Source organism: Drosophila navojoa, chromosome 3 (genome assembly GCF_054131105.1).
Source record: "Drosophila navojoa isolate 15081-1374.11 chromosome 3, UAZ_NAV_1.0, whole genome shotgun sequence".
Taxonomy (NCBI): Eukaryota; Metazoa; Arthropoda; class Insecta; order Diptera; family Drosophilidae; genus Drosophila; species Drosophila navojoa.
The window spans coordinates 128969-140735 of NC_142891.1; the positions used below are offsets into that span (position 1 = coordinate 128969).

Here is an 11767-nt window from a genome sequence, read left to right on the forward strand (position 1 = left end):
GTAACCAATTTTATACACATTGCAAAAATATTGCAAAACCAATATGCAACAGATGCAGTCGCTGAAAAGTGCCGACTGACCGATAGACCGAGCGACCACCAACAACAACAACAGCAACAGAACCTGTCACAACAATGCAGCATGCTGTCGTTTCTATACGTTTCTATATGCGAATAGATACAGCAACTGAAAAGTATCTCGCGGTATAGATTGCCGACTTAACCATACAAAAACCGACATACCTTCCTTTAGAGAACTAAACAGTGCAGCATTATTGGCTGTGTCTGCAGTGCTGCTTTTCTTGATTTCGGGTCTAACTTTACATAAAAAGAAACCGGCTCTTTGCGTTACGTCGAAGACTGAATACTCTTATAGACAAATAGGATCGTATAGTCAGTTATTCATCTGAGGAGCTGAATCGTCTTTCTGGGGGATCTAAAATATAGGAATCTTAAGCTTTTCGAAGAAACCGTATATTGTGCTTAGCTTTTATCACATGGGGAATAAATTATAGTTAACAATTCTTTAAGTACCACTTTAGCTTTATTCCAAAAATATATTCAATATAAGATTTGTAAAAGACATTTATTATTTAAATTACAAAAAATTATAAAAATGGCTTTACAACGTTTGTTCCTTCATTATGCATTTGAATGTGGTTAATTTCGTAATTGCATTTGATATTAAGAATAATACATTTTGATGTATTATTAAGTTTCTAAACACTACCAAAACCCAATAAAATTCCTCCGTTGGGTTGCTTATACATTTGATCATTTTGTTTTTCTAAAGTTTTACAAGTTTTATGTAATATCTGGAGCTGAAATACAGATCACAGTGAAACCTTTATTATTGGTCCTATCACACTTATTCTAAGAAACGTTAGGCATATAACTATAAATGAAACTACTATACACAAATTTAAATCGGTTCGGATCTAAAACAAAGGTTGAAATATTATCAGATACATAGGGACGCATGTACATACAGAAAGCTTTTTAACCCGAAATAAAAACAATAATATATTATATTAAGTTAGCGTGTAGTTTTAAGCTTCCAGCGCAGGAAGAGATATGCTGAAACCCGCAGCACTACAAAAATTGCAACAAGCGCTGCGATATCAAGTGTGAAATTCGCGTTGAGCATGTCCAGTTCCTCCAATGTAGTTGTGGGCGACTTGAAATGACAGTATGTTTGGAAGCATTTCAGTTTCTCACGGCCGTAGCCATAGGTGGCCAGTGCAGTACCCTCGAAGCCGTAGCGGATGTATGATAGATAAGTGATCCAGCGTAAGTAAACTGGAATCGCGTCGAAGGATACGAAGAACCCAGAGAAGAGCAGGAATGGAACCGACATAACAGGTGCGAGGAAAACGCCGTTTTGAACGTTCATAGCAGCGCCGACAACCAGGCCAACAGACTGAGCCACGAAAGAAATCAGAAGGCAAGCCGATAAGAACATAGTGAAACGGAAAAGCTCCCAGGGCTGTGACGTATAGAAGTATACTATAGATACGTAGATGACACAGAAAATAGCCTGAAATAAATTTGGATAAGATAAAGTTAATAGCAACATGAAGCATTAAATCAATTTTCAATGCTCGCACCTGGAATGGTAGATCCGCAACTGATATAGCCAAATAGTAAGACTTTAGGGAATACCAGCGATTAAAGTTCTCTTTTAGCAGCACCGGCATTTCAAGAGGGACTGTTGATATGAAACATTGTGATTAGTATTTTGAGCTGACCATATACAGAGATGATAGACTCACATGACAAGATGGTTATGGTCATCGATGTGTACATCAAAAACAGCATGTTGAAGAACAGAAAACCCAAATTGCTGAGCACCTTAGCGCCATCGTTACCTATATCGTAGTAGAGAGCTCCGATGAGAAAGCCAACAAGAAGATGAGCGAACAAACGCAAGTACATCAAAGTCTACGAGAACAAAACATATATAATTTTTGAATGGCTGATTTCAATTTTCAAGCTTACCCAATCGCGGTAACTGAAGAGAAGAGTTCTCTTAAGGACGACCCAAAATTGATGAAACTGTGAGGTTGGGTAGCGTTCCGGTGACATAATTTCCTCAGAGAGCAGAGCGGTGGTGCAATTGTCCGTCTTTTCTACATCAATCATGGCGTCGCCTTTCTCGTTGGTGGACACCACGGCCTGTGATCCCAAATTGTTCGTCTCCTTTACAATGTCGTTAACCATGCCATTTAGCAAGCCATTGTTCAAAGTCAGGTTCTCTTCGTATTTGCTACCATTGACGGTAGACACATCGTTTTTGTCCAAAATCGCTTTCAAATTTTGCACTTTCACCAGATCGTTGCGTGCCTTGAGTGTGGCATAGTCAGCCGCGGAGCGAATGTCCCGCTTGCCATTGTCGATAGCATCGACTAACTTGCGTGTGTGATCGCCATGCTCTCCACAGGATACCTCGATCACATAGCTAGCTGGGTTGTGATAGCTCGGGCACTCCAAGTTCAGCGTCGATAGAAAAGGTACTAGCTGCTTGGTGCTGCCTTGATACACGCACTGTCCATCGGCCAGGGTGTAAAGCTGATCAAACATCTCGAAGAGTCGGGCGGATGGCTGATGGATAGTACAGATAACAGTACGTCCACCAGCAGCCAACATTTTCAACAGATGTATGCATTGGAAGCATGTCGAGCTGTCCAATCCCGAAGTGGGCTCATCAAAAAACATGATTGGCGGATTGCTCACCAGCTCAAGTGCGATCGATAAACGCTTTTTTTGTCCTCCCGACAAGTTTCGCGTCATCGTATTGCGATGTTCACTCAAGCTGAGAGTCAAAAGAATGTCATCAATCTGTAAATAAACAAAGACTTTTATTTATAATATAATTTTGGATTGAGGCATTGTGAAACAATAGTTAGCAAAGAATGGCTTGAGTAATGACGTATGTATATCTTCACCTTATGCTGCACAACATATTTAAAAGTCATGAGTCAACTTATCGACTTTTGAGCTTTCACTGCTCTTCAATGCTAGGACAGACAGGTGCTTATATCATGATCATGCTCCTCTATACGTTTTCTGCGATGTAAGGCATAGCAAGAAACGTAAACAAAGTTGAAAATAGACTATTCAACGATTGGTAAACTCTATTCAATGGACCATGTCCAATTTTTTGTTGAACGTAAAGTAACCAATTGACAGATTGACATCCGTCTAGTCAAGCGACTTAAGCTAAGTCATTACCATTGAATTCTTTTCCAGTTTTGTGAATTTTTTGCTCAGCTTCAAATTTGTTGCCACTGTCATCGCTTCCTGAACAGTTAAGTTGCCGTGAAGTTGATTATCCTGCATTATGTATGCAGACAGCTTACGGAATGTGCTCAGATTGCGCTCTGAGCCATTCATGGTAACGCTGCCCTCGATATTTGTTGTTCTAGAAACAGAGAGAATACCAATTGTATCATCATTATATTAAATTGAGTATATATACGTATACATATATAATAGAGTGGGTATATATTTAAATATATACATTTATTATATTCATAATATATAGAACTTGTTTTCAAGATATTGTGCACATGCTTATTCTACTAGATTATAATCGCACGTTCCGAGAAAGTAAATGTGAGGCATTCACTCATGTATGTGCACACCCATATACATATGTAATTATATTGGCAAGGTTGCTCCAAAGTTCAGTTAAGTTGTAGAATTTATATAAGCACTTCCATCAATAACAGCATTTTGGTATGGGTGTATGTGCCTTTAAAATGATAATATAACAATTTGTCGATTACATGCCGGAAACTTAGTTTATCACAAACGAGCACGCCGGCTTTATCGTGTCGTAGCTATTCAAGAAAGTTATAGTACTCAACAAATAAACTTCAGCCCATATGAACATTACAGAGTTTTATCTATTCCAAAATAATTTTTGAAAAATGTCGTGTATTGTTATTAATCAATATGAGGCAGAAACTTGACCCTTGTATTTTGTGATTATATTAGTCGAATACTCCAACAGTTGTTTTAGAAAATTGCAATGTAAGAGCACTATAAAGTAGCACACTTACTTGTAGCCCGACAAAATGTTGAGTAATGTACTCTTGCCAGCACCAGATGGACCCATGATGGCTGTGAGCTCTCCTGACCGCAAGCGCCCGCTGACACCCTTCAAAATGGTTTTGGCAGCTGGAAAGACAGTTGGTTTCAAGGATTAAATGCATATGACTTGGTATTAATTAAAAATTGTTTGCAGTGGCCGATAGAATTATAGTTTAATTCAGTTTTCATATATGGTATGTCAAATATTGTTCAGTACTCTCAGCAGTTACCGAAGTCTCAAATTATTGAAATAAATAAATTGTTGGAGCTTCAATAAACAACAATTTTACGGTCATTGGCCTTTGTCTATTTTGATGCCCTCGATAAGTGAGACGTCTGTATATATAAATGCCGATGACAACGTGCCTGTCTGTATGTAGTTTTAAATGAAGGTGATTAATATACATACATATATAGAAAGATAGACATTACATTGAACTTAAGGCGACTAGTCAGTCATACGAATTGAAAGTCAACCTGCAAGTCTAAGGATCGATTTTCGTAATTGATAAGCTTAAATGCTTATAATTGGCGAAAGGCTAAAAGGTAGAAGTAGACGTGTGCAACCTTATAAAGTATATTACTCTTAAGAACGACGGGCTGAGTCACTATAACAACAAAACGGAAAAGCGATGTCTTAGCAATGTTACCAAACTTGTTTTTGGCTATAATATGTGAACATCTTTAGGTACTTGAAAAACCGAACTAGCAGCATCAGCATTCATTTGATTAGAGTTCAATGATTTGCCGATCGCTAGATATATCTAACACTGAAAGAGTAAAGCTTTTGGAATTTCTGAATTTTGGTTTGCCGTAGTAGTTTAATGCATAGTTAAGTATTGTGTTTAGGGTTTCTATTATTATGTTTAGTTCCCTAGTAATAGCTTAAAAATTATATTATTTCATTTCTCAACCATTACAAAACTAAAGTAACAAAAAGGTTTTTATAACTGCACTTAATTACCATGACCTGAACCTTTCTGTCATAATGCACATTAATTTTGCAGCTTACTTCATGTTGTTCAATGTTTGGTAATGTGGTTCAACACGGCAGTCTCCAGTGAACCTTGACAGTAAGTGTTTAGAAGACCACATAGCGACAACGATTACGCAATATTTTTGCATTTGACTACCCTAAATTACAGGTGAAAATGCCAGCCATATCTTTAAAAAAAAAAACCGGTACTACATATTTAAGTACATACATGCAAAGATACGCTTGACAAAATTAATGCCAAGCATTAAGGTTATTTAATTAATAAATAATTCGGACAGAAATGTTTCGGGTAGCAGGTCGGCAACGTAGAGCATATGATTGCTCGCCTCTACTTATCTATTTACGCACTACAAAAGAAATTTGAGCGTTTCATACAATATTGTATACAAATACTAGAATTAAATTTCTCTTAAGAAATATTCGGAAAATAATTTTTGTATGTTTATTTCAGAAGCATATATGTAATTTGTATGCCGCTCCTCATCTGTGTCTTGTTCGGAATTTTATTGTATTGTTTTGAATTGGGCAAGAATTGTGCAAATATATTTAACATATTGCCAAGTTGAATGAATACTTGCAAAGTGTATGTATATATCTATGAGGCCTGTTCGTGCGTTAAGAATTAAAAAATAGCAGTAATCGCAGCTTTATGTTCGAGTACAACCTTCAGAGAGTTGATTTCCCGACCTTTATATTAAGAGTGCAACAGTACTAACTGCTAAAACAAGTATTTTTTTAAAGCCTGTGCTGAGCTGTAATTAAGTGGGACAGTTGAATGGTCGCAAGTAAAATGCTGATTGACTAACTGGGTGTCAAGCTGAAACCAGAAAAGGCCACAGGCCATGGGCATAGCTGCGTAGCCGCCATAGCCTCATTCAATCAATTGAATTATCATCCTTAAAGTAGAACACGTTGCGCAATGAATCATGGAAGCAATGGTTTTTCCATTGGCAAATTCCATACGAGTAAAATAATAATGAGTTATTCCATTGCATATGGCACAGTTGATTTACGATTACCTGAGAACAAAAGCAGCTGCACCCAATACCCTGTAATACGCAACGTAGCTTGCTATATACGAACAAAATATTTCTGGGCTCGTAGCCCATTGTGGTGATTGATAATGCATATTTACGTTGTAAGAGATAGCACTATATCACTAGGGTCTAATTAGGGGGTTTGGCGTAAATAAAACTATTCTAGTCAGCCCGTCATGCATGTGTATATATTTACAGAAACACTAGTCATTAAGAACAGGCGTATGCCCCACGCTTCTCTTCCACCCTTCGCTCTAGCTTGGTCACACATGTTGCTCTGCCCATATGTATAGATGTATATACATACATATGTACATATGTATATGTACATACAAAATCAGACATACTTCTATCAAAACATTTACATATGTATGTATGTATCAGTCAAGGCACGCATGCAGGCACGATTAGCATTGGAAGCTACTTGTTGAGCAATTTTCTGGGCTCATATTTGGGCCCTATAATGGGGCAACGGGTACTTTATCTTAGGCAGCTATAATTACACCCATCTATACAATTAACTAAGTCCAAAGTTCCACTAAACTTTGACCAGCAGAAAGCGATGTGGCAACGCTGCCGGACAACTGCTGATATATGTAGACGAGAACAAAGAAACCAGAAAGAAGCACAAAGCAAAGCAACGCAAAAGCAAAACTGGATTGAAGTGCTGAGAGAGAGAGCGCACACAACGATAATAAAATCAAAAGCGAGCTGTAGACATCGAATTAACGTGGATTGCAATTCTAGAGAGCAACAGAGGCGAATAAGCGGAACAAGTGCAGCACGAGTGCTGCCCCTTGCTTATTATACTCTTTTGTTTAGTGACTGTGAATCTCACTGCACACTGTTCAGTGCTTGAGCTTCAATGGGCAAACTATTCAGGTACTTGGGATTGGGGGTACTTACTGCTTCGGCTGCCCTCCTTGACGCGATAGGTCAAATTATGGAATGCCAAATCCACAGCTGGTCGCTTGGGTAAATGCTGCAGAGTTTTTGGCTGAGCGGGCACAATTTGGGCTTTCGGCTGTCCAGTGCCTCCATTTCCGCTGACGCCCAATCTGTTATCATTCAATAGATTTTTATTTTCGTTCGAAACCATTTTGACAATGGGTTGTTAACCAAGAACTGTGTATTATGTGTGTATTTGAACTTGTATTCAAACTGCAATTCGCAGTCATACGCTGCACTTTAATCCGTCAAGCCGCAACTATATTATAGTGTATTGTAATATTTCAATGTGTTTAGCCTTTGGTAAAGTGCTTTTTGCTTATATTCTTGAACCACTATTGCAAAGGGCGTTATTAGCGGCCCCTTCAGCTCTTTTGCGTTTCAACCACCGTCAACATGGACAAATTTTCCACCCGTTTGTCGAAAACTGACTATTCCTCTTCTCGAGCTTCTAGTACTTAACGCGCTCGCGCCGCGATCGCAACTGAATGCCTAGCAGTCGCAGTGGCAGTCGCAAGGTGATGTATGGAACAAAGCCAAAACACGAGAGACCGAACACTGAGCAACCACCACCGCCACTCGCAGCCGCGACTCGTACGGTCGGACAGCTCCACTGCTTACGCCAATGCTTCAAATGGGGGTGGGAGCGCGACGGCAATAGTCAGCCTGCGTTCTACTCTCAGTTTGATGAGAGCCGAGACATAGAGCGTGTGGAAAATTCTCAGCGCTGAATCGATCGGTTCTCAGTGTATTTAAGTATATATATTGCTTTATTATTTTCTCGCCATAAAATAAAACTTTTTCGTATACGCATACATGTACTGCTACATGCATATACATATGTACAAATGTATGTACATAAGTGCTTACAAATACAGGTTAATGGACAGTTGGAATTGCTTTACCTGAATGACTAGTACACATCTGTTAACAAGACTAATCATAATCTTAAAGAACAGAGTATTTGCTTCACAGAGATATATACGGAAATGTCACTATGGAGCTTATACGAACGAATGATTGTATCTATTATAGGTATGTCCACTATAATTATATTGACATTCCATGCCTGTAGTGCACTGACTAAAGCTCAAATGTAATTCTCAGACACTTATGTTTAATTGATAAAATGCTGGACTTTTATATAATAAGTAAAATCGTAAGATTCCCCCATTTATTAGCTATCTCTCTCCCATTTTCCTTCTCTCTCTCTCTCTCTCTCTCTCTCTCTCTCTCTCTCTCTCTTTGAATTTGCTGTGACGGTTAGTTAATTGTAGATTATTCATGTCGCTTATCAATGAAACCTATCAAAATTTAGTACACGTTTCGAATGTATGTATAAAAAATGTCTATACTTATGCACATAGCATGATAATATACATATGTATATGTATATGTGATGTGTAGTTTGGACACCGATAACATTGAATTGAGTAGAAACACATTGTTTTTAAACCCTGTATTTTTCGCTCACACATTCACGATTCGCTCATGTTTCCTTTATTTGTTGCTTATCTCCAATGAACAAAGTCCGTTAATGAAATTTGTCTTAATTATTACTCATTATTTATTACGCTGACAAAATGTTTGCTCGTGCTATGTATGGGAGTGTGTAGAACGAAAAACTACTTTTTGATAAATGAAGTAATTTAAAAAATGTACATTTTCCAAGATTATAATATAGCTAAGAAATAGAAAATGTAGAAGTACATATATTAAGATATTGACTTTTTTGACTTCGTTCTGATCGTTATCTAATTTTGGATACACTAAAGACAGTCGGTCTCTCCTGATCTTATCGCTTACGCCTTTTGTGTGGACTTTGCATTTGCTTTATCATCTTTGCGGCGGTTACTAACGAATTTTATATACTTATGTGTCCAGCTTTGGTAATTGGATACTGTAGATAAGGAAAATACTCGCTATTTATGGGATCATTATATGACGGTTATTTGATAACAGCTGTTAACTATAAAATAACTGCCAGTTGCTACCAAGTCAGGTGTTTATTTAATTATATTTCAGATCCATTTACGTAAATTACTTTCAACAAAAAAAAAAAAAAATGTATATAAAAAAATAAAAATTACATATATAGGAAAATAAAAAATAACTATTAAGACCTAGCTTGGTGTTGACTCAATATTTTAATAAAGTAAATAAAATTTATATATAAGTCATATTTGTTCTTATTAAGTATGACGGACAGACCGCACAAATCCAATATACTCCTTTTCGATTCACATGAGTTCATTTGAATCCCAACGCGATTATTGCAACAAGTAAAACCGGTTGTAGTTTTTCGAATATGCTTACAATTTTCCAAGCTTAAAGGTTTATACGCGACTTACTATTTTAATCTATATTGTACGTAGATTTTATTATAAAGAATTAAGTGTATATATGGTTTTTTTAAGTTATGCAAAGCAACTAGTTTTTCATGACCCAACTTGCGTTGTTTCCCATTGACATTGCAGTCATTTCCCAAAACGACTTTGTATTAAATGTAAGCTACAAATAGGCTGGTTTACTTAACCAGTATTGTTTCGGTATTTGGGTTTTATTACTCAAGCGCTTTTAAAGATTAGTGTATTATTACTTACAGGTTATTATTTTCCAAAAACTGTTCCCAACTATAGCTATCCATAGCTATGTATATAGATGGCGGCTTTCTTTCTTTTTCTATACGATGCAGTGAAACGGTTCAAGGTGCATGACCAAGAGAAGCGCAGACCCTCTCGCGATAGCCTTGAAGCAACAAGTGGCAATATCCACTAAAATGCCAATCCGAATTCAGAGTATGTGTATGTGTGTATCATTTTTTAATGCTGCCAAGTACAAAAAGACGCAATTGTTATACAAATATATGCACTACTTGCTACTTGCGAAAGAAAATCTCAAACCGGCAGCCACTGGAAACGATGCCACACAACTGGAAACGCATTGTGCGAGCCAACTACAAACTGTGCAGCAATTGCAAACACTCACACTCTCTCGCACAGTATGGTGGAAAACCTAACTAATACATACACACAGAAAAGCGCCCGACGTCTATGTGTGCGTGTGTGTAATAGCAATTTAAAGCTTGGCCAAAATTACGTCAGTTGGGCGATGTAACGAATATACACTAAACTAAAATATGCTCTCGCATACATACATATATAGGCATGTATATATGTACGTAAAACCATATTCATGTGTATGTAATAGTCTCATATATATATAATTTGCCAGTTTCGGCTTTTGTTATAGTTCAGTTCACCTCAGCGAGCAAATTTCAAGGATTTTTTTATTGAAAACTAGCACAAAATGAATAAAACTGATTAAAATTATGGTACCTCGGAATAAGCATTAACTTAAATATCTTGTATTTTAATGCACGAGTTCGAAATTGATAATAAATTAAATGTTAGCCCAAGTGTAGCCTATCTTTAGGCTTTTATAAAATATGTTAAAGAAAATATTGGCAGACCGCACAGAAAATGTTAGTACATTGTTAACATTTCTTTCTTTTCTTCACGAAATTTTCATTAAATTCCGCAAGTCAGAAATTACTTGTGGGCGAACTTAATGAGTGTCGACTGTGGTACCCACTGTAAAAATAAAGCTGTCATCGTGCATGGCTCAAAGTTGTACATCACAAAAAGCTTGAAAAAAAAAAAAAAACAGAGCAGAAAGAGAGCAGATGCCGGCTTTTGTATATGTATACGTACATACATACATTGTATGTATGTGTTTATTCGTATACGCGCAGATGTACATATGTATGAATTTAAAATGTTTTATGTTAGCATACCACTAATTTTGTATGTCAGAGGAAAAAAACAGAAAGTGGACTTTGTACTAGTCGCACTCTCTCCAATTGTTAGTCCCTCTTTTTCTCTCGCTCTCTTTTTCTGTCTCTCTCTCACTCTGTCCCAATCTGGAACAGCGCATGTGCCAAAGCACATATCAGCAGGCAAATACTGCCCTGTTGCAGTTGTATGACCCGCGGCAATGTTTACAGCTTGGTAGAGGTCAAACCACAGATAGCGCGAAATTGCACTGATAAAAATGCAAAATGCGTTTACTACATGCTTGGCGAAGAGCGAGAGCCTGCGCAATGTGAATGCTAAGTACATACATACATATGTATTAAGGTGTGTATGTAGGCATGTATGCATATTTGCATATTTGCGCTCTCTTGTTGTTTACATTTTTGGTATTCCAGACTTGTTTCTACAGTGGGCCCGCACAATAAAAAAGAAAAAACAATAATAATATTGAGAAAGAACTAGAAACAGAAATTGAAAATATGCTAGTTTTATCTAAATATATCTATACCTATATTTATTTTTGTGTGTATATAGGAACTATACTAATGTCAATATTCTTATGACATTATTCAACAATGGCAACAACAACAAAATGTACGATATTATCGTATGCGTCCAAGAAACAGTAATCTGGGTAGCCTTCATGCTTTGTTTGTTTGTCACTCACTTGCTCTCAGAGGCAACGACTGCAGCTGTATATGTGGGCGCCCACTTGTGTGGCTCTCTCTCTTCTCTTTGATTCTCTCTGCTCTGGCGTGTGTGCAAATGGATTGAATATGTTTTGGACACGCTCTCGTTGGTATCACTGTAGGACGCGTCGCCATAGCCGATGCCGCTGCTGCTGCTGCTTCTGCTGCCTTCGTCTCTCCATCGGCT

The 11767-nt window shown here is 37.4% G+C and overlaps 1 protein-coding gene across 1 annotated transcript; it reads right to left on the reverse strand.

Moving 5' to 3' along the window:
- Nucleotides 1–566: 566 nt before the first annotated feature.
- On the reverse strand, nucleotides 567–7595 carry LOC108649801 (ATP-binding cassette sub-family G member 1). The gene is made up of 7 exons (XM_018098857.3): nucleotides 7035–7595; nucleotides 4064–4181; nucleotides 3231–3420; nucleotides 1998–2837; nucleotides 1772–1940; nucleotides 1607–1707; nucleotides 567–1536 (listed from the first exon to the last, which is right to left on the reverse strand). Exons 1-7 carry the CDS (start codon nucleotides 7225–7227, stop codon nucleotides 1036–1038), a joined length of 2112 nt encoding a protein of 703 aa, XP_017954346.1. The 5' UTR covers nucleotides 7228–7595; the 3' UTR covers nucleotides 567–1035.
- Nucleotides 7596–11767: the final 4172 nt, after the last annotated feature.